Below are 23,603 nucleotides of genomic sequence, written 5' to 3'. Positions count from 1 at the left end.
AATCTGTTTTTCTTTTGATTTTTTAAAACGGGGTTTAAAAGGGTGCAGGCACTGACACCTTACAAGTCTCACAAGGCAGAAACCTGGCTGAATCCGATTTCTAGTAGTTGGCAACAGGATTTCAGTATCCTTCCTCCTCCCGTGAGTAGCAAAAAAGTAACTATTACACACACACACACACACACACACACACGGACTGCAGAATTGTGTGAATTTGCTTAATTGGGTCACATAATTCAACTCCCCACCTGAAAGTAGAATTTGGATTGCTGAGGCACAGAATTGTAGTTTGTTTTTAAGGACAGTGCACAAAAGGATAGATTTGTGTGTTTTAAGTACAGTGGTACCTTGCAAGACGAATGCCTCGCGCAACGAAAAACTCACTAGACGAAAGCGTCTAGCGATTCTTTGTTGCCTCACAAGACGAAACTTTCTATGGCCGCGTCTCACAAGACTTTTTTTTGCCGCTTTTTTGCCGTCTGCTGTTTGTTTCCGCAAGACGATAATTTCCGTAAGACAGCACGACCCGCGGAACGAATTATTTTCATCTTGTGAGGTACCACTGTACTAGCGCAGCAGCAACAGGCAACCAGGGTTTCCCTGCAGGTGAATGAGTGGGCCTGCAGAGGTTTATTGCCTCAATGAGAATTCACTGGGCTTGCTTGGTTCCAAACTGGGATTGCAGGTCAACCTCACAGCAACCCTAATGAAATTGCTAAAAAGATCGGGTACATATTATTTTCCATTTATCCAAACTAGACTGGGATAGTGCTGCTGGGATAGAGGAGTAAAGCTGCCACAGAATACTGTGACAGGCAGGCATAGAGGCAAACGAGATGTGACCTTTGACACGTATTTTTGACATTGCAAATCTCATTCTTATTTCACAGTGGCCAGTGCAGATGGGGGGGGGATCTGGACTAAGACTGTGGTAGGGGTGGGTAGGGGTTAACCCTTTGCTCTTGTCACCGTCCCAATCAAAAACTACACCCACACCCCCACTCCAATCTTACTACAGTATTTGCAATGGAAGGAATTTATGCTTTCCTTCCACTGCAAACAGCAGGTTGCAAGAGAGGAGGCACAATTCCAATCAGGTCAACAAGAGCAGGAGCAAAGGGTTAATAAAATTTCTCGCCCCCCCCCTACGACTCCATTTCAGTTCAGAGGTCCCCACTTCAGCTATCTGTGAAAGAGAAGCTATGCAATGCTGAACTATGAACCACACATCACATTTAGTTCAGCTCTGGAAACCAGGAGTGCTGTCAGCTTTCTAACTCTTTTCAGCACACCTAAACCCAGACATTTCTGTGATTCACAGTAAGACTCAACATTCCTATAGCGTTCCACAATTTTGAGGCATCATTTTTTCCTTTAGTTTTGTACAAAAAAAAAATCAACCTGCATCTGTAATGAGGATCACTGTCCAAAAGTAGCAAAGGAAAAAGCACAACTTATGAAATGAAGACTTGCATCTAAAATTTTGAAGAAGGAGGTGGGCATAGCCTGTGCAAAAATAGTGAATATCCATGAGGAAAAGCCCAAATGAATTTTGTTTGGCAATGTCCACAAATTACCAAGATGGAGACTATGGACTGGTGTTTTCTGGTGCTGGGTGTGGGAAATAAATAGTTCCAGAACTTGGTAATAGTCAAACAAACACCACAAAGTGTAAATAGCAATTCCAGTTAGAGACAACAGACGAGATCTCATTACGAGAGAAGAAAAGGTTTAGATGCGTCATGAAATCCAATATGCTGATTGTTCAAAGGGCTGCGTTCTCCAAGCCCTGTTCATTATATCTAAATGGGCAGTCTGCTTCAAATAAACGAAACCATGAAGGGAAAATAATATGCAAAATGAAGCATGTTAAACAACAATAGAGAGGAACTGAAGTCTTTCCTCCCCTTTATTACATAATTGGTTATTTTAAATATTGATTACCTTTCCTCCCTCTCTTAACCGTTTTTCTAACAAATGAACATTATAGCATTAAAATTATTCAATGCAACTCCCATTTGCCATGTGCCTTCATAAAAAGTGTCTTGCAGGAAATCAGGAAAGTATCGATTCTAGCACAGCACACTGAGGAGGCAAGGCCAGCTGTTTCCCCAATTTAGGCAGATCTCTTCCTTGAAAAAACCATTTTGCTTCACTTTTCCAGAATCACAGCTTGCTCAACAGCAAACACCACCCAGACCATAGTGCCTTAGAGTGTATACTCTGTCTTGGAATAGGCTGCAAGTTTACCAACAGCCACTACTGACCCACAGTTTCTCATTATATAACTGGTTCCCACCACCTGTGTGCTTCATGCAGCACACTGACACACAAGCAAAATGCCACTTTTTCCTCTTGCAGTTAATGTGGCTAGAAAACAACTTCCATCCAGAAAAAGTGCAGGGCTGCCCCATAGCGCTGCATCCAATGCTAGCCCTACGTACTGAGAGTAAACCCAGTGAAGTTAAAGGACATGACTAACTCTGGTTAATTCACTTCAATGGTTCTACTCAGAATATAATTTACTTTGTAACAGGTGTTCTGCAGAGGGCAAGAACTGCATTTTCCCCCAGATGAATAAGTCATCTCAATAAGCTAACTAGCACTTGCCCACTAGCTTTTCCATCCTGCATTCCATCATTTTTGTGTTAATAGGAAACAGCAACTCTCCTCAATAAATACATCAAGAAATACATCAATCCAAAGCTCTGCCATTTTTAAAGGTCTTCCAACATACATGATTGAATAGCCTCCCAGAAGATATGAAGCCATCATCTGTAAATTTCTGGCTAAAAAGCTCACCCTAAATCAGAAGTATTAAAGGGAGCATTCCACCAAAGCAGAATATAAATGTTACCTGCTCTTCCTACAGGTAAACTGAAAAGTACTTTCTTAAACATCAAAAGATTATAATCTTCAAGCAGCAACAAAAAGCCCTAAACCCCTACATTTTAGAATCCTTTGCAGGTCCCATTTAAGGCTACACTACTGTTGTTGGAAAGGGGTTAAGTGGCATTTTGTGCTTGCAGATACTACCCCCTTGTGGAAACAGCAACAAAAAGTCTCCTACAATAAAACTGTCACACATCTATGTTGTCCACATCGTGCAAACACAGATAAAGAAGAACAGAAAGACCATCAACATGTGTGTGTGTTTGTGTGCCTGTTGCCCAGCGAGAGCTACCAGAGACAGTATCTTTCTCACGTGCAGCAAGTGTTTTGCACAGACACACGGAACAGCTGGATGCCAGGAAAGCTGTGATCCTATTGCATTTCTGATTCTCCCCAAAGCTGGCACAACTAGGTTCAGTTTCATGTAGTGGAAAGAGGGCCTTCAGGGTGTTGTGTGACAAGTTAAAATCTCAGCAGGAGTGTCAACTTGCCAGGGAAGGGCAACCATGACTGGCAACACAGGTGAACATGTCAACTGGAGACACTGTAGTTTGGCACTGAAAAGACAACAGCAACAGCAGTTGGGATCTGTTTGAAAGATGATGGATTGTCATGGCAGGTACATCCTGTCTCTTACAAAAGTGCAATCTAGCAAGGAGGGGACATAAGCCCACATTCCACAAGTTACTTTTGTAGTTCCAATCACCAAAATTTAAGACATCATCCTAGCACGAAGGTGGTATTGAGTCATTAGAGATGTTCCAGTTCCAGAGCTCCTTTGGGCTCAGAGGCCTTTGAGTCAGTCTTTAGTGCCAATCCTGTAAATGATGCAAAAAGGAAGAAGGTCAAACACACTTGCAACCGTGGTAGAAACAAATTTAAGTACAGTATGCCTACACTCAATTAAAATTTACATTGTTAAGCTTGTGGGGAAGAGGCCTGTCTTCTTTATTATTTTGTAAAGCATCATTTCCCCTGACAATTACATGAATAACAAAGTATATGCATATCCCGTTAAACAGCTCTTTGTTGGATATAAGAGTTTTTCAAAGCTCGAAAGCAGGAAGGTCTGCCCGTATGGTTCTATGGCAATAGGTCACATCTACTACACACCCAAGTCTTTGGGTAGGCCTCCCACCTGTGGCCAGGGAATGCCTGGCCTACTAGCCTTCATGCACCTTTGCACCCAAGCTCAGATTTAAATCCTAAGAAGGGCAACAGAGAAGCAGCCAATATTATTCTCAGAGGGTAAATGAGATGACTGTGTAACACAAGAAGAAGAAGAAGAGTTTGGATTTGATATCCCGCTTTATCACTCCCCTAAGGAGTCTCAAAGCAGCTAACAATCTCCTTTCCCTTCCTCTCCCACAACAAACACTCTGTGAGGTGAGTGAGGCTGAGAGACTTCAGAGAAGTGTGACTGGCCCAAGTTCACCCAGCAGCTGCATGTGGAGGAGCGGGGACACAAACCCAGTTCACCAGATTACGAGTCCACCACTCTTAACCACTACACCATACTGGCTCTCAAGGAGCTATAGGAGTGGGAGGGACACTACCAGGTAAGCTAGAGAGAGGCGTGGAACTGAAAAAGATTCAGGTCCTTTTAATTATCCAAAGAAGCAGACTATCCTCTAGAAAAAGAATTCTGTACTGGCATGCAATCAACTTAGCTAAGAAGCCCAGAGTAACACACTTGGGAAGAAAGAGAGCATAACTCTGCAGGGAGTCTGCTGATGGGATCTCTACGTATTTTGGCCTTATTTGCATGTCACAATAGTTTACCACAAACATGCTGACTGTGCCACCTTTGCTCTTCCCCACTAGGCTGAAGGGAAAGCAAATCACAATCCCTGGTTGTGCATCATGTCCAAACCAGGGATTGTGGTTTGTTTTGCTCAAACAAATCACTTTCAGTAAGCCAAGAATAAATCATGGCTGCAGATTGTGGTTTGCTAGCAAAACCAACCACAACCTCCAGTTCGGACATAAATGCAAAGCCAGAAATTGTGGCTTCTTTCTTCCATGCATTAATGCGTGGAATTAATGAATTAATTAAGAAGCCAAGTAGCACATTCATGGTAGTCAATTAGCTATAGTTTACTGGGATTTGCAAACTGGGTCATTAAGAGGCAACATTAAAAGGTAAAGGGACTCCTGACCATTAGGTCCAGTCGTGACCGACTCTGGGGTTGCGGCGCTCATCTCGCGTTATTGGCCGAGGGAGCTGGCAGACAGCTTCCAGGTCATGTGGCCAGCATGACAAAGCCGCTTCTGGTGAACCAGAGCAGCACACAGAAACGCCGTTTATCTTCCCGCCAGAGGGGTACCTATTTATCTACTTGCACTTTGACATGCTTTTGAACTGCTAGGTTGGCAGGAGCTGGGACCGAGCAACGGGAGCTCACCCCGTCGTGGGGATTCAAACCGCCGACCTTCTGATTGGCAAGCCCTAGGCTCTGTGGTTTAACCCACAGCGCCACCTGCGTCCCAAAGAGGCAACATTAGACTCTGGAAAACAGTATTACAGAAACATACCTCCAACTGAATGAGTGAGCTTTTCCAACTCTGCTTCAAGCTCAGCATCTGAGATGCTAGGAAGCACAACGGACTTAGGAAACAATGGCTTTTGTGGAACGGAAGGCAGGTCCAGAAGATCTTTTGAGGAGTCTAGGAGAAGAGTGTCCAGCTCCTTTTCCAGTTCCTCGGCATCAGCTTCTGATACTGGAGAACAAATACATTCCAGTTAAACATACATCTTGGGCTCCTGGTGAATTTACTCAGAATCAAGTCCCACAGAGTTCAACAGTGCCTATTCCCTACTAACTGCACATAGGATTAGAAGACATGCTCAACAGGAGAGATCAGCTCCAGGACACATAGCTGTAAGCTTCTTGAGATCTGTAAGAAGGGCAAGAACTTGAAGAAGGTTCTCTCATTCTGCTCAGCCCTACTGAGAATGCGCTCTTGTTGTTTTTCCTAACAATAAAATCTTCAAATAGTGGCAATATATTACAGTTGGGAATGGGACCCACCTCATTCTTGCCTTTTACAGACCACAAGAGGCACTCTGTCAGCCTGTCCCAACTAGGTCTCCTCAACACATAGTATGTGTTGGGTGACAAGCTGGGTGAGGGATGCTTCCCCACCTCCAAGCCTCAGCTGCTGTGGCGGCTCAACTCCTTTCTCAAAGTTTTCTTTCTGCTCGCGAAACTGATCCTTGCCAGGACTATGACGAAAGGACGAAGCCCTCAAGGCTTCCTTCTGTGTGTGCAGAGGGGAGGAAACATGACTGTGCGCAACACATGCACTGGACCCTTGGAATTCTCGTTCACTTTTTTCTCCCATTCAAGCCCAGGTCTGCTGCACCAGCGCAAGCTACAAGTGGGTCACCTCAACTCATTGTCAGGCAGCAACAAGCTGGCTGCGAGCGCCTTGTCAAAGGAGGAGGGAGGCAGGCAGGCAGGCAGCAAGATTCGCAGTGGTGGCAGCACCCCAGCCTCAGGAGGTATGGATGCATGTCCTGTCGCTGCTCCATGGCTCCGCTTAGCAACAGCAGCAGTGCTGCATGAAGACGCTTTGATGGCTGAGTGGCAGCCAGCACCTCCATCCTGCCTGCCTGCTGCCAGCTTCCTCCGCCCATTGTCCTGAGCCTTGGCAGAGACACTCCCACTCGCTTCAGCCCACTCCAGTGGGGATGGTGCTGCCCAGCCCACTCAAGGACAGCCCTGGTGGCCCGGCACTCTGCTGCCATGTGCCACTCTTCAAAACCAAATCCACTGTCACTACCACCTTTTCTCCAAGCGTGGGGCTCTCCTCGGATGCACGAAAAGGAGCCACAGAGCTTCTGCAGAGTGCATGCCGACAAGGGAAAGGTTTGCACCACTGGAGTGCTTCTCCCATCTGAAGGGTTAATCTGTGCTCACCATAACCTGTGATGTCAGCAGTTGGTCCTAGATGCCACATATCCCTCAAGTGCAGAGTAGGGACAGACTCTCGCATGGTCGCATGGTGGGACTCCGCAAACTTTTCCCTCAATCCTGTGATGTAGGATTGCTTCTCCTCACAGGTTAGGGGGCACAATACTTGCCTTGCCTAGGGCACTGGCAACCCATGCTAGACCACTGTCCTCCAGATGTTTTGGACTACAATTCCCATCATGCTCACCAGCACTACCATTTGAAGAAGACTGTGTTCAAATGTCTGAAGATGAGGTTGTAAGCTAGAAAACCTAACAAGAAGGGTTTGGCGGCTTAAGAGTTTGGACTCACCTAAGCCATTGATTCCAACTCCTGCTAAGGTTTGAGCTACTTCATCCTGGGTGTCACAAAGCTGAAAAAAACAGCAGATACTGTCATTTATTACACTTTTAATCCACCTTCCAAGGAGCTCAGTTGGCACACATCAAATCCTTCATTTTACTTCATTTTAATCCCACAATGATCCTGCAAAGCAGGCTAAGCTAGACCAGTGTTTCTCAACCTTTTTTGGGCCACGGCACACTTATTCCGTGAAAAAAATCACGAGGCACACCACCATTAAAAAAGTTAAAACATTTAACTCTGTGCCGCCCTATATTATAATTATGACTGTAAGAAACACTTGCCAAATATTGCTTTCCGGCGGGTCAGCGCTGTGTATTGGCAGCTGCCAGGCTCGTTTGCACTGAGCTTTGGGAAAGAGGAGAAATATTGCTTTCCGGCGGGTCAGTGATGTGTATTGGTGGCCGCCAGGCTCGTTTGCACTGAGCTTTGGGAAAGAGGAGAAATATTGCTTTCCGGCGGGTCAGTGCTGACTATTGGCGGCCGCCAGGCACGTGACAATGCAAATCGCCCTTCTCGTCGCCGCACGTCGCGGCACACCAGCCAGCGTCTCGCGGCACACTAGTGTGCCGCGGAACAGCAGTTGAGAAACGCTGAGCTAGACCATAGTGATTTGTCCACAGCAATCTAGCAAGCTTCATGGGTGAGCAAGTATTTCAACCTGGATCTCCCTAGCTGAGCCCAACACTCTAGTTCAGGGCTGGGGAACATTTTTCAAGCCTGAGGGACGCATTCCCTCATGGGCAACCTTCCAATGACTACAGTCTAGTCACAAACAGTTCAGAGGGTTCTAAACTTACATCTCTCCATTATTGCAGTACAAGGACAGATTCCAAAATAACCACAGGATGATGGAGCCAGTGAGGGGTGTAGATCGAGGAAAGTCTGAAGGGGCAGACAGAGGACTGGAGGGAGATCATTGACCCCTACTCTAACCACTACACCACCCTGGCATCTGAAATAAAGCCTGCTAAGAGGGGTTAAACAAAGGCAGATATGGAAACCACTTAACAGAAAGCTAAGAAGCAACCTGCAGCACCAATGTGCTTCTCATTTAACTAACACTTGTATAGAGATGATTTGTTTTTCAACTGATGCATTAGTAATTTACATGCACATCCTCTTTATAATACCTCTTGAATCTGATCCACCAGGTTCTCTGCCTTTTCCACAGTGACATCTTTCATGGATAACTTCAAAGCTCCAACTCCAGCCTGGTAAGCATTAAATACCTTATTGGGAGGAAAGAGAACAGCCTGTTATTTTACAAGTATTTTCAGTAATCTGAAGAGCGGGGTACAAATGCTCTAAATAAATAATAAATAATACTGATTCTCGGAGGCACTCCACCTCAATATTGCCTATATGGTTTTAAAAATGGCTTCAGTTGGATTTACATTGTCAGGAGGCCGCTTGAGGCCTGATGGAAAAGTAGATGAGGGAGTTAAGGTTGTAATCTCAACTGAAATATCTTGCAAGCCATATGCTTGGCAGAGTGAACTTTTGCAGAGGAGCCATTTTCAGGACCTCTGACTTGCTTTCTTCAACATTTTTCTGAAAGGAGTTTCAATCCACCCAGTTCTTTCTTCTTCAGGATTCCCCACCAGGCTTGCTCCCTAGCCTGTCTTCCAGAGGTACTTTCACTACAAATTGTAGCCTCCACATCTGCTCCTTTCCCCTATCTTCACGTGTCCGTATTTCAGAAGCCATTCATGGGTCCTCCCTGCCATAGGCCTGATTAGGCCTAGACTGAGGCTCAGTATGCAAAGTGAACCCAGTGAGAGACCAGGTTAGCATGACTTCCTAAGCTGCGTTTCATACACACAATTCCATTTCCTTTTACGCTTTGCACGCTTCTGCTTGGTTAAAATTAATCAGCTAATTCTCCCAGATCAAGGAAATGTTTATCATTACTGAGCAATTCCTCACTGATGATGTGTATGTACACCAATAAATATCCTACCCTATAAATTAAGTACTATGTGAGTTTAAGTTACTGGGTAAATCTGAAAAGAGCTGCTACTGCCAATGTCTAAAGCTTATAATTCATAAAGCTTCTAGAATGAAAAACATGTCTACTGAGGCAGCTTGCTAACAGCAGTGACACAGCAACAGGCAAATGGGGATCAACCAGCCATAGATGCTCTGTGTCAGAAAGAGAATTGGATAGAAAGGAAGAAATACTTGAGTTCAGGAAAGACCACGTGATGCCTTCTAGATGCTGCTAGAGTACAATTCCCATCAGGCCTGACTATCTGTCATGCTGACTTGGACTGTAATACGTGGACAGTACCACACTGGCTACCTCCATTATAGCTGCAAGGGGTAAGAAGTGTGTGAACAAGTCCCAGACTGACAAATCAGTCAACACTGCAGTGGAAAGAATGTGTATTTCCAACATAAAGCAGCTCTTCAAGCAGAAATCTTAGACAGAAAAATTAAACAGAGCAAAGCAGAGTCACTGGAGACACATCAAGTAAAGCAATACCATTTGATCTGTTTGAGAGGCGTAGATCCGGTCCAGGATGCCTTGTACTACGTCCAGCTTGGAGTGAAGTTCTGCAATACGTCTTTCTGTTCTTCGTTTCGACTTCAAAGACCTAAGCGCCTAAGAACATAAAGGCACAGTTTTGATCAGCCATCAAGAGCAGCCTGAAATAACTCCCTATTTAAAACAGTCATCTCAGTGCAGGAGGACATGCACAGTGGTTGTCTTCCTTTCAAAGCTGATCCAGCTAAGTGAATCCTTAAGACTGCATTTGTCTGCTAGCTGCTGGGAGAGAGGGAGAAGTAATTGCCCCTGTTGCTGATATTATTATTTTTAAATGTGCATTTCGGAGCTGGAGAGTGAAATGCACAGCATTTAGCAAGTTACACAGAAAAGTCCTGAAACTGTAGAGGCAGAGGAAAGTACCGGTACAATTATTTTGTGTGTATGTTTCTTCTGAAGTGCCTAAGTCAGGGGTCAGCAACCTTTTTCAGCCATGGGTTGGTCCACCGTCCCTCAGACCATGTGGTGGGCCAGACTATACTTGGGGGGGGGGGAATGAACGAATTCCTATGCCCCACAAACAACCCAGAGATGCATTTTAAATTAAAGGACACATTCTACTCATGTAAAAACACGCTGATTCCCAGACCGTGCCTAAGCCTGGCCTAAGTGGTACAAGTAAGGCAGCATTGTTTCTCAAAGCAAAAAAAGGAAGAGGGTTTTGTTTATTTCAACACTATCATTGAATGGTAACAATTATTCTTGCCACCAAAAATATTCAACAGGTAAAGTAATAGTTCTATTAGCTAAAGAAAGAAGAGACTATGCTCTGAACACCCAAGAAAGCACAACATTTTTATAAACGAAGCAATACTTTGACAGAAGACACATTAGACCCCATACTACAAAATGAATCATAGAATTGGAAGATACCACAAGGGCCATCCAGTCCAAACCCCTGCCATGCAGGAAACACCATCAAAGCATTCCTGACATATGGCTGTCAAGCCTCTGCTTAAAGACCTCCAAAGGAAGAGACTCCACCACACTCCTTGTCAGCAAATTCCACTGTCGAACAGCTCTTACTGTCAGGAAGTTCTTCCTAGTGTTTAGATGGAATCTTCTTTCTTGTAGTTTGAATCCATTGCTCCATGTCCGCTTCTCTGGAGCAACAGAAAACAACCTTTCCCCCTCCTCTATATGACATCCTTTTATATATTTGAACAGGGCTATCATATCACCCCTTAACCTTCTCTTCTCCAGGCTAAACATACCCAGCTCCCTAAGCCGTTCCTCATAAGGCATCCTCTGGACACGTCCCAGCTTGTCAGTATCCTCCTTGAACTGTGGTGCCCAGGGGGAAAGGTTGTTTTCTGTTGCTCCAGAGAAGCGGACACGGAGCAATGGATTCAAACTACAAGAAAGAAGATTCCACCTAAGATTCCACCTAAACATTAGGAAGAACTTCCTGACAGTAAGAGCTGTTCGACAGTGGAATTTGCTGACAAGGAGTGTGGTGGAGTCTCCTTCTTTGGAGGTCTTTAAGCAGAGGCTTGACAGCCATATATCAGGAATGATTTGATGGTGTTTCCTGCATGGCAGGGGGTTGGACTGGATATTGAATATTTTTGGATATTGAATATTTTTGTGTCCTTTAATTTAAAATGCATCTTTGGGTTGTTTGTGGGACATAGGAATTCGTGGTCTCTTCCAACTCTATGATTCTAAGATATTGCAGAAACACCTGATTAACCTTGAACTCTGACCAATCAACATAGAATCATAGCGCTAGAGGGGACCCACAACCTGCACCATTTGCGCTAGAAGGTTCCTGCCTGCACCATTTGCGAAGCCAGTTGTTCACTTCCCCTATTTTACCCTCTCCCTGGGCCACGTCGTTCAACTGGGAGGACAGATGAGATGAAAATTTGTGCATTTAATTGCTTCAACTTCCTGCCCAGAACCTCATGATCACTTTTGATCTTCTGGAGGCTATGGCTAGCATATTTTGGGAAAAAATATGAACGAATACCTATGCGCCACAAATAACTCAGAGATGCATTTTAAATAAAAGCACACATTCTACTCATGTAAAAACATGCTGATTCCCAGACTGTCCATAGGCCGAATTTAGAAGGCGATTGGGCCGGATCTGGCCCCCGGGCCTTAGTTTGCCTACCCATGTGCTAAACCTATGTGCTAAACACATTACCTTTGAAGCAGGTTGGCTTTGGACGTACACATCCCACACAACTTTGGGTTGCTTAGTTAAGAAAACACAGGACTTACCAGCTGCTTTTTCCCAGCTCTACATGCACTCCGGGCCTCCTCTTTACATCTACAAAAGCAAAGTGTAAGCAGTTCAGTTTCTTATTTATTACGTATTAAGTGGTCATTCTTAGACTGATGGGAGATTGTAGCCCCACACATGTGGTGCATCTCAGTATCACTACTGAAGCAATTGTAGATCTCTCATATTTTTGTACCCTTTTATAAAGCAGCTTTATAAAAACCAGGTCAAATGCCTTAACTGTAGTTCAGCAGTGAAGATGCCCCTTGCCTGAACATGCACAAGTTCCTGGATACAGAGACTGCCAAAGGGGGAGATGAATAGAACCCAATATGGCAAAAGGCAACGCTAAATGCCTCATCTATTGTTGGTGTCATGCAGTGGCTGCTGGATGAACAGCTGACAAAATTAAGAGCTGAGATGCATTGAACATTAAAAGAGATTGGATCAGAGACGCATCAGACTAAAGAACACACAGGACCTGTGGAAAAAGAGATGGAACCTCTTCTGATGGAATATGAGAAGATAAAGGCAAAATGGATAGCAGCAGATGATGAATTGAAATATGTTGTTGTGATGCCGGAAGAAATGAATGGATGTATGAACATGGACATTAAGAGACAACCAGAGATGGCACTGAGAGAGAAATGGCCTTGTGTACAAATTGAAGTGAATAAAGAAGAAAAAGCCTCAAAGCTTTTGACAATTGGTTTCGATGAAAAGTGGAAAAAGTAGAAGGATTTCCCCTTTTTTCTTTAAGTTAAGAATAAGCATGGTCAACAGGAAATGGGACTGAAATATATGGAACTGAGTACAAAGTAATGAAGACACAACAAGCAAATAAATATGAACTATTACGCTTTTTAGATTTCTCGGAACCCTTGGGGGAAAATTCATCCTATTAGATTAGAGGACTATTTAAGACATTTAATTATAATAACTGAAGAGCTATTTTTTGACTTTTGAGTAGGAAAAGGTGAATTTGAGATGTCCACAATGGAAGAATGAGAAAATAACACCTAGTACAGTAGACTGAGAAACAGCTGTATAGTACAGTTAGATTGTTATTCTGGAGTGCATACTTTGAATAACTGTCATATACACAATTGCCCTTCTTTTTCTTTTCTTTCTATGATCTCCAATTCTTGTTTTTCTTTGGTTAATTCTATCTACATTTATGTTTTGCTTTTTGAAGTTCCCTATTTTGGATTAATGAAGATACACACAGGAAGGTGATGGGCGGAAGATGGGGGGGGGGCCCTGTGTGAAGAGCAGGGTAGAGAGGCTCTCCCACGTTGGGAGGCTGGGGAAAGAAGGAGAAGCACACAGGTGAGAGCTGGGAGAGTTCACTCTTCTGTGTGTGGAATAAAGGTCAAGATATAATTCTGATAGAGGGCTTTGTATTCACTTTCTCTCTTTTTTCCTTCTCTTTCTTCTTTATATTCTTATTCTTCCTTTTTTCTTTTCTCTTTTCTCTAAATTAGTTTGGCGGAAAACTTTTAATAAAAATTGATTAAAAGATGCCCCTTGCCTGAAGGACCACAGCTCAGCAATGCATGAGTTGTGACATAACTGACAGCTTTAAGGATGTAAAGGACACACACCCCATATTACCTCTCTGCTTCTTGTGCCAGGGACTCCACTTTCCGAGACAGCAGCTGTTCACTTTGCATGAGCTGATAAACCCCAATGTCAACATCATTCACTGGAGATACTTTGGAATGAAGACCTCGAGCAAATTTCATTATCTGAAAGAGAATTTCATTATGACATAGTAAGATCTCATCCCATCATCTTAAGGTCCAATTGTCTCTTATTTCCCAGGGAGACTTTCTGCTTTCCAGTATATGTCCCTATTTTTGTATTTTAGAGATACTTTATTAGAGTTGCTGGACTTCTTCAGGTTTCAGCATCTTTTTCCCTGGTTGACAGAAATTAAAATTTGAGCTGCAAGGTGGATGCATCTTATCTCTAATGCAAATATGTAAAAGCACATGCATGACCATTAAGGCACGATGTAGTGCTTAAGCTGTCATTCCTATTTGAATATGTTGCTAACAAATTGTAGGATAACGTGTGTTTTTTCTAGCCTATCTCTAACCAAAAGAACAAACATCAGCTTGGTATCTAAAGAGGGAAGTGTACTGAAGAATAAGTGAATACAGCCATCAGAGAAGACATTTCAGCAACATAGGTTTGGGGAGTCAATGATTTTTGCACCAACGCTGTTACAAGCATGTCTCTGTCTTCATTTGTGAAACACTGACTATCTCACATTATCTAAGTTCTGTAAAATTATGAACCACATTTTAAAGTATATATAGTAGACCCCACCATCCCTCCTCAATCAGCTATCTTGTAATTTCAGGGCAGTACAAGATACTGCCTGAAGTACGATTATAAGAAAATAGAAGACCTCCACTGCATTTCTGCAATCCTCACCAAGCCTTTTCAACTATTAGGATGTTCACTCCATATGTCATAGCCAAATAAGTTCAAATTCCCACAACCTCAGAATTATTTGGAGGAGGTGGGATGACAGTATATTATATATATATATTGACAGTATATTATAGATGAGGATATGACCAACCCTTCCCCTGCCCAGAAGCCCATGTTTCCCTTTTTAATGCTGCCTTTGGGTTTTCATTTTAGAGGAGGAAACCTTTTGCCGAATGAGTGAGCACAGGGCAAATGGAAGACTGGCTTTATTTGGCCCAACTTATTTCCATTCAGAGACAGCACAACTCTCAAAAATGCAACTCACATTTTAACTCTTTATTAGGGTTGCCATATATCCTTCTTTTTCCAGGACATGTCTTCTTTTTCATGGGTATGTAAAATGAATCTCATCATAGCAATCCATAGTTAAAAGTAGAAGTCAGCAAATGTGTCCTCTTTCTTGCTCTTCAAAATATGGAAACCCTACCTTATTGCCATTCTGCTCCAGCACCGTGACCCTTTTCTCCTTCTGCAGCTGCAGCAGCACCAGACAGAACGTCCTTTCGTCCGAACAAATGTTAGTGCACAGGGAACGCAGCTCTGACAGGCCAACCACAGGGTGTGAAGAAAGCGTGGAATTCTGGTAGAGATGATACACTTCTTCTGCCTTTTCCTAAAGAAAATAACCATTTGCACTGAACTCTTTATTCCCTGCCTCTGTTGTGGGTACCATGCACAAACTAAGCCAGAATTGCTTAATATCCTAACCTGACTTAGAAATGGCAAGGCATTGCTACACATGACATTCAAACCTCATTCACAATACAGTACAGAGCCCACCACAGTTTAGATCGGTTGTTTTTACTGTTCAGTTACAGACTAGATTTGAATATCATTAGATAATTGGTAGCCCACCTGTTTCTGGTCTCTAGCTTGCAGTAAATAAACAGTTAGTTTAGGTCAGCACGCATGTCTAATAAATAAGGTATGCAGTTAAAGAACAACTATGGCCAGCACAGGGAAAGACCAGAAGGAAGGCCACTCTGCTAAGCGGCCAGCTCACTTTGGTTCCTCCTTTCTCCAAATTGTTTCTATTGAAGCTGGCAATTATAAGAGCCATTTAACTATAAAAACAAGTTGCTGAGTTCACCTGTTTTACATCTTCATCCCTTTCCCCTACTGTATCATGTATTTTAGGTTGAAAGCCTGAGAGCAAGGACTATCTTCTTTACTACTGATCTCAAAAAAAAAAAACACCAAAAAACCCCCAAACCAACAACCTGGGGGAGTTTTTTCAGCAGCAGAACAATATAAAAATGATTTTTTAAAAAATAGTATTAATTTTCACTCTGCTACTTCCTAAGATTATCTTCATCTTTAAGGTTTCTGGGTGTGAAGAGCAAATGAGAAACTTTTAAATATTAAAGCAGAGATACAATAACACTTGAGGGTCGTAGGGTGACAAGGAGAACTACTAATCTGGTGCAGATTTCTCTGCTTCCTCAAATATATAATGGAACATGTTTATTGAAGTGAGCTGGCCTACAGCTCTTCCTTCACTTTCTGAAGGATTCCTACTGATTCCCAGGCAGAATATGATCACAAATTTCAATGCAAAAATTCTATTCAATAATTCTATTCTATTCTCAACCTACACAGGTGAGAAAATAGGCTTCTTTCAAAAATTAGTCACTTGAATATTTAAGTAAGATGATACTGAATAGGAAAGATATATGCTGTTCTTAGCGCAGTGCAATGTTGAGTTAAAGCCATAGTGATTGGCTGGCTTACTGTAAATTACACTTGACTGAAGACATCCGGGAATTATTGAAAGCGCCACTCCAAACTATATTTACATGGTTCAAGTTGAACCACAGGGAGCAGATACCTGAACTTAAAACTAATCAAGAAATGCAATAAGGTATAAAGATGGAAATCCTTTGCAAGTATGGTAGAGAGCTCTGAAAAAGCATGAGGAGAATTTGCAGTACACATTCATTAAATATCCATATTCCTGGTAATCCACAACAGCACTATGAACTGTTGGGTATGTCTGCATGAGGGATCCTCTGAGTGATTTCCTGAACATACAGTGGTAACCTTGGTTGTCAAATGTAATTCATCCGGAAGACCGTTCGACCTCCAAAATGTTCGACAACCGAGGCGCAAAGGGCGGCCAGCAAACTCAATGGAGAAAAAAAGGAAAAAACGCAGCGGAAGCCGTTCAACTTCTGAGGCGCGTTCAAAAACGGAAGCAATTACTTCCGGGTTTTCGGCGTTCAGGTTCCGAAACATTCGGCTTCCAAGACACTTGAAAACTGAGGTAACACTGTATATCAAAAACAACTATGGGTCTCTTCAGCTATAGGTCCCTTCAAGTGTTTCCCACACACTCAGCAATATTTTTTACCATTGCATAACAGAAACCATCAGCTCTCCCCAACATCCTCATGACATGGGATCGCCAAGCATCAGAAAGCCTACCTGAAGTAACTCCACATAGATCAGAATTTCCTCCTCCTCTGGCACTTTGCTGTCACCTAACACACTAGACAGGGTCCACTTCAGTGGCTTCAGAATGAAGACCCCGACGCCCCAGGAGATCCAGCTGCTGTCTACGCTGGCCATGAAGTCAGATTCCCTCTGCAATTTGCCACGTCTGAGGGAAGAGCAATATATAAATGCTGTGAGTTTCAGCAAAGCCAAAGGGAATACTTACCTAAATTGACAAAAATCAGCCTTCTGTGACGGCCATGCTACTGCTGTCTTGTACTGAAGAAGTATGGGTATGATAAATGCAGAGGATACTGTAAAACAGTAGTCTTCAAGATGGGCAACAGCAGCACTACCACCATGCAAATATATTGTAATAATAATAAGGAATGGGTCTCCAAGTACAAGGCACCCAGGTGGCGCTGTGGTTAAACCACTGAGCCTAGGGCTTGCTGATCAGAAGGTCGGCGGTTCGAATCCCTGTGACGGGGTGAGCTCCCGTTGCTTGGTCCCAGCTCCTGCCAACCTAGCAGTTCGAAAGGACGTCAAAATGCAAGTAGATAAATAGGTACCACTACAGCGGGAAGGTAAACGGCGTTTCCATGTGCTGCTCTGGTTTGCCAGAAGCGGCTTTGTCATGCTGGCCACATGACCTGGAAGCTATACGCCGGCTCCCTCGGCCAATAATGCGAGATGAGCGCGCAACCCCAGAGTCGGTCACGACTGGACCTAATGGTCAGGGGTCCCTTTACCTTTTACCTCCAAGTACAGGTTTGGATTTTACCTTTACCTTTACCTTACAGGTTTGGATTAAAGATGGGCACCAGGTCTTTAAAAAGTGAGACTACCACTGTAAAAGGTTGATACAGGGTGAGTCCTTTAAAAGAAGCCCCGTGGATACAGAGTACACATGTTCCACGGGGCCTCTTTTAAAAGACTCGCCCTGTACTATGGGGACTTCGGAGTTAAGTATAGGTCTGCAGTACATAGGCCATTGGAAAAGACCAAGAAATATTTGAGTGCTAAATACACAGAAACATTGTTGCTGGGGGGGCTGGGAAAACTAATATCAGGTATTTAACAGTTGGAACAACGGAACTTGTTCACATTTTATTAGAATAATGAAATGGAGGAACAGAAACCCTTTTTTAATCAATGGGAGACATAGAAAACACAGTGAAACTTTAACTTTTAACAGGCTATGCATTTTATTCTTTCACATCGAAGAAGATTGAGATATCCCCCACCCAGAGTAGCTGGGGAAACCTAGCTGGATGGGCGGGGTACAAATACTGTATTACATTATTTATTTATTTATTTATTTATTTATTTATTTATTTATTATTGTATTGCACCTATCAACCTTTAGTCAATTAAGTTCTTATTTATTTAGTCAATTAAGTTATTATTTATTCAGTCAATTAAGTTATTTAAAACAATTTATGTATACAAATAATGTATGCAATATTAACATGAGTATCTTACTTCCTGATATTTGTAATTTACCTTTCGATTATCAAAATGTAAGAACAACAAGTGGGAACAAATGCAGGAAGCAATAAGGGACAATATATCAGGGTCACAAGAAAATACTGGGCATGCCCCCGTTGCACCCGCAGAGAAAGATGCTGAGGAAAGTGAGTGCATGGGGATTTAAGTTTAGTCTGTAAAATAAGGTTGAACTTTAAAATAATGGCAGAAGAACTTTTTTTGACAGAGCAGGTTAGTATACTAAAAGCTGCAATCTCAATCTCAATGCAGTGAGTTTGTTTCATCCCGTTATTATTGGAAATGGCTGAAAAGCAGTAATGTGGGGCATAACATTTTCCAGTGTTTATTTTCGCCACAGAAAATTTTCCATTTCATAAGCTCTTTAGAAACAATTAATAGATACCAACTCCAAACGTTAGGCAAACATGGGAGTCCAAGTTTTCAGCTTGTAAAATAAACACGCTAAGACAGATCACTCTCCAGGACAGGGTGGGGAGCTGGATCTGGCTGGGATGTTCGACTGTTATCTCCCCTTACAGAACTGTAGAGTTGGAAGGGACCCCAAGGGTCCAACCCCCTGCAATGCAGGAAGCTCAGCTAAAGCATCCATGGCAGATGGCCATCCAAGCTCTGCTTAAAAACCTCCAAGGAAGGTGAGTCCTTAGGGAGTCCATTCCACTGTCAAACAGCTCATACTGTCAGAAGTTCTTCCTGATATTTGGTTGCAATCTCCTTTCTTGTCTTGAGGCCATTGGTTCGAGCCCTTGAGATATTTGAAGATGGCTATCATATCTCCTCTCAGACTCCTTTTTCCCAAGCTAAACATACCCAGCTCCTTCAACCGTTCCTCATAAGGCCTTCAAAGCACAGCACAGAGCTCCCTGCAAGCATGTTCAACTAGCTGGTTGTCAGTGCTTGTAGAGAGCCTCCCAACATACTACTCACAGAATTTTGCAAGTGCCACCGAGCTGGTGTGCGTGGCTTAGCCAGAATAGCCTAGTGGGCCAAATGGGGAGCCCTGGTGAGCCCATGAGACAGAGGGTCCCTACAGGGTTCAGCAAACTTTTTCAGCAGGGGGCCGGTCCACTGTCCCTCAGACCTTGTGGGGGGGAAGACTATATTTTGGGGGGGAAATGTGAACGAATTCCTATGCCCCACAAATAACCCAGAGACACATTTTAAATAAAGGGACACATTCTACTCATGTAAAAACACTAGGCAGGCCCCACAAATAACCCAGAGATGCATTTTAAATTCTACTCATGTAAAAACATGCTGATTCCCGGACTGTCCGCGGGCCAGATTTAGAAGGCAATTGGGCCGCATCCGGCCCCTGGGCCTTAGTTTGGGGTCCCTGATCTAAAACCTGAGAAAAAATTGCGGTAGTCCAATAATATATGAAAGGTATCACACAGATGACTTCTGATGCCAGATGTAAACAAAGCTCAGAACAGTTTGGGACCGGGATATTATAGCTCCCTAATATGCCAAGTTTTGTTATGTTTGTTCATTGCTTTGTTTTCTTAAAAATATATATATTATAAAATGTTTTGTAATGGCTAGCCCTAAAAGAATGGGAGAGTAAGTCAGTCAGTCAGTCAGTCAATTTTGTGCCACCTTAAAGCCTATAGTTGCCCTTAAAAGAGTTGGAGGGTGTTGAGAGCTACTACATTAGGGACCCTGTAGGGAGAGCAGAGCTGAGTTATCCACAAGCTCTCCTTTCACTTGTTTAGCCAGCGCGTTATGTGCATTCCCTAACTGGGCTAAAGTCCATGAAATTTTTATGCAAAGATCACTCAAATGCCTACAAGATAAGCACACCAGCTTCTGGAGGAGTAGCAGTGGCAGGAAAACAAGAGCCTTGTAGAATATTAAAGATGAGGAGGAGGAGGAAGAAGATGATGATAATGATGTTAAAGACCAGTAAAATTCTCATATGGCCAGAAATCTTGGCTAATTTTATTCACAACAGCAGAGTTAATTTTATTTATTAACCACATTCTTTAGGCAAAGGGCTCCCTAAGTACCTTACAGAGAAACAAAAAAGCAAGAGAGAACTAACACAAAATAAAAAAAATCCTTCCTGTAGCACCTTAGAGACCAACTAAGTTTGTCGTCTCTAAGGTGCTACTGGAAGGATTTTTTTTTATTTTGTTTCGACTATGGCAGACCAACACGGCTACCTACCTGTCATTTGTTTTGTTTTTTTAAATATATTTATTATTTGTAACAAACAAAAATACAAAAGCAGAAACATACAAAGAATACAAACTACAAAAAATACAAAATACACAAAAACAAAGAAAACCAACTTTTTAATCGATTTTATACACTTCATTAATTTGATAATATTGTAACCAATCGTTTAGATTATTCTTCAACATTTCATAAGATTTTAATTTGATATGATCTCCTTCCTCCACCAAAATATCTTTGTATTTTAACCACTTGGTTTCCATATTCAGTCTTTTCTGTATCTTAGCCTCTAAAGGTGAAATCCATCTGAGTGTTCTCGGTTCAAGCAAATCTTTATATCTGATCCATACATTATACAAGGATTTTCTAATAATATGACTTTTAAAACCTTTATGGACCTTGACTTTATCATACCATAAATATGCATGCCATCCAAATACATTATCATGACCTTCCAAATCTACATCAGCGTTTTCTAACAAAAACCAATCTCTCATCCAACAAAAGGCTGCAGCTTCAAAATATAACTTCAAATCTGGCAGGGAGAAACCACCTCTTTCTTTAGCATCTGTGAGAAGTTTATATTCAATTCTTGGTTTTTTCCCTTGCCATATGAACTTTGATAGAACCTTTTGCCATTCCTTAAAACAACCCACATTATCAACAATTGGTAACGCTTGAAATAAAAACAGCATTTTTGGCAATACATTCATTTTTATCACTGATATTTGGCCCATTAAGGACAATTTCAAATTAGACCACCCTTCTAGGTCATGCTTAATCTCATTCCATAATTTATTATAATTATTTTTAAACAAATTAATATTCTTCGCAGTCATATTTACACCCAGGTATTTCAACTTTTTAACAAATGTCAAACCTGTAACCTCCTGAAAATTTAATATCTGGTGTTAAATTTTTACCCAATACTTTGGTTTTTATTTTATTCAATTTGAATCCTGCAAGCTGCCCGAACTCTTGGATCAGTTCCAGTGCTTTTACTGCACTGGTCTCCGGGTCCTGTAAAGTCAATACTAAATCATCAGCGAAGGCTTTTAATTTATACTGCTTCGAACCTACTATTCCTTTCACTTCTTCATTTTCTCTTATCATGTTCAGCAAAACCTCCAGGACTGTAATAAAAAGCAGAGGGTGCCTGGTGCCTTTTTCAATTCAAATTTCATCTGAGACCACATTGTTCACAATAATTTTAGCTTTTTGTTCTGAATAGATTGCTCTTATACCATTTGTTATACCTTGTCCAACCTCCATATTTTCCAAATTTTTCATAAAATTCCATGAAATATTATTGAAGGCCTTCTCTGCATCTATAAAAATCAACGCTGCTTTGGTGTTGATCTTACCTACCTGTCATTTGACACAGATCAAATAGGTAGCCGTGTTACAGGTAGGTAGCCGTGTTGGTCTGCCGTAGTCAAAACAAAATGAAGTGTGCATGCACACAAAAGCTCATACCAATAACAAACTTAGTTGGTCTCTAAGGTGCTACTAGAATGAATTTTTTAATTTATTTGACAAAGAGTTGAGCTGAACGGAGTTGCTAGCCATCAACATAAATATTTTGGTTGACATTAATATGCAGTCATGCCTTGATGGATGTTTAAATAGAACTGAACTAATAGGTTACTAAATCACATATTATGGTCCTTTTGCCAGCAGGTGAAGCCTTTCTTGTTCCAACAAGCTTTTGGGAACTGACTGCTTTTAATGAAACAGCTGGTGCTGTGCTATTTTTATTGTACTTATCTGTATATTTTAATAGCTTATATAGATACATAGAGAGCTATAGATATTGATAGTTTTGCTCATGTAACTGTTTAATTGCTATTTAATGATTGTGGGATTTCCCCCATGTTCTTTAGCTGTTATTTTTATCTGCAAACCGCCTTGAGTCCCTAATAGGGAAAAGTTTGGGTAATAAACAAACAACAAGTGTTATCTTGCCCCCTTCTTTCTTCGTCCTTTGTTCCTCCTCCCTCTAGAAGCACACCCACCCACCGCAGTGAATCCCCTCCCTCCGCGCGCGGGTCTCCCAGCAGGGAAATAACTTCACTCTGCATGCGCTCAGAGGCACAGCTGCAGACTGAAAGGAGGTGGCGGGGGCCGAGAAAAGCCACCCCCGGGGGGGCGGTACCTGAGCAGCTCTCGCAGGACGGTGCCCAGGCCCAGGGGGACGCTCCCCCGCCGCTCGAAGGCTTGCTGGAGCTCTCGCAGGCAGGTGCGGATCCCTCCCCGGCGCCGCCCCCACTTCAGCACCAGCTCGCTCCAGAAGACCATCTTGCTATCCCACTCAGTGGCGTTGACCTCCCGGCTCTGCTTGAAGGCCGAGAACAGGAAAGCCATGCGCTCTTCATCCGTCTCCCATTCCGGGGGCAGGTCACCCTCCGCGGCCGGCGCAACCTGCGCCTCCTCCGGGGAAGACATCTAGGCCAGCCCCCGGCTTCGGACGCGGCCTATCTCCTCTCGCTCGGCCAAACGTTTCCTCGTCGGTGGGAGGGCGCATGCGCCTTTCCACACCGTCCGGCATGCGCACAGGGGCGAGGCGCTTCGCGGGAATCCAAATGCGGAGAAAAGAAAAGTGTAGAGGTGCGATTCGGTTGTGTGCAGCGGGAGCCTCCGGGTTATTGTGCGATTACCCTCCCCTCCGCCACCCCACCCCACCCCACCCCACATAGGCAGGTTGTGCTATGCGTAGCAAATAATAAAATCCATCATGTTCGCGGTGAATTCTCCGTCTCGAAACTAAGAGTTAGCGCTGGAAGAAAGCGATTACAGGCTTTTTTCGTGGGGGCGGGAAAGCGGGAGATGTTTTAAAGGGGCGAAAACTGCCCTCCCACCGGCGCCGGCGCTGTCTGCCATCCCTTCGGGTAGCAGATACGAAAAACTCCAAGGCAAAGACAGGTCCGGATGCAACTTGCACGTGCAAACTGTGCGACTCAGCGGCTCACAACGACAAACCAGCAGTGTA

At 43.0% G+C, this 23,603-nt stretch overlaps 1 protein-coding gene across 4 annotated transcripts; it reads right to left on the bottom strand.

The window, feature by feature from the left end:
• Positions 1-1,869: 1,869 nt before the first annotated feature.
• Positions 1,870-23,123, bottom strand: CHMP7 (charged multivesicular body protein 7). 4 transcript variants are annotated; one of them, XM_035139449.3, is made up of 10 exons: positions 22,770-23,123; positions 16,919-17,093; positions 14,922-15,107; positions 13,607-13,740; positions 11,992-12,040; positions 9,700-9,819; positions 8,345-8,443; positions 7,161-7,221; positions 5,428-5,613; positions 1,870-3,710 (listed from the first exon to the last, which is right to left on the bottom strand). In XM_035139449.3, exons 1-10 carry the CDS (start codon positions 23,057-23,059, stop codon positions 3,643-3,645), a joined length of 1,368 nt encoding a protein of 455 aa, XP_034995340.3. In that variant the 5' UTR covers positions 23,060-23,123; the 3' UTR covers positions 1,870-3,642. The 4 variants fall into 4 exon arrangements, with proteins under 4 accessions (XP_034995340.3, XP_088513947.1, XP_088513945.1 ...); XM_088657821.1 differs by lacking the exon at positions 22,770-23,123 and adding an exon at positions 21,983-22,027; XM_088657819.1 differs by lacking the exon at positions 22,770-23,123 and adding an exon at positions 21,871-21,988.
• Between the last annotated feature and the right edge of the window lie 480 nt (positions 23,124-23,603).

The sequence above is a fragment of the Zootoca vivipara genome, chromosome 14 (genome assembly GCF_965207765.1).
Source record: "Zootoca vivipara chromosome 14, rZooViv2.hap1.1, whole genome shotgun sequence".
NCBI classification, from domain to species: domain Eukaryota; kingdom Metazoa; phylum Chordata; class Lepidosauria; order Squamata; family Lacertidae; genus Zootoca; species Zootoca vivipara.
The sequence above is the reverse complement of the archived record's forward strand: the minus strand, read 5'-3'. Positions and strand labels throughout refer to the sequence as shown.

Coding starts and splice junctions, on each gene's coding strand:
- CHMP7 (XM_035139449.3), bottom strand. CDS start 23,059: ATGTCTTCCCCGGAGGAGGCGCAGGTTGCGCCGGCCGCGGAGGGTGAC. Junction 8,444..9,699: donor CCTCTCAAACAGATCAAATG/GTATTGCTTTAC, acceptor CCTCCCAATAAG/GTATTTAATGCTTACCAGGC. Junction 3,711..5,427: donor GCTCACTCATTCAGTTGGAG/GTATGTTTCTGT, acceptor CATCATTTACAG/GATTGGCACTAAAGACTGAC.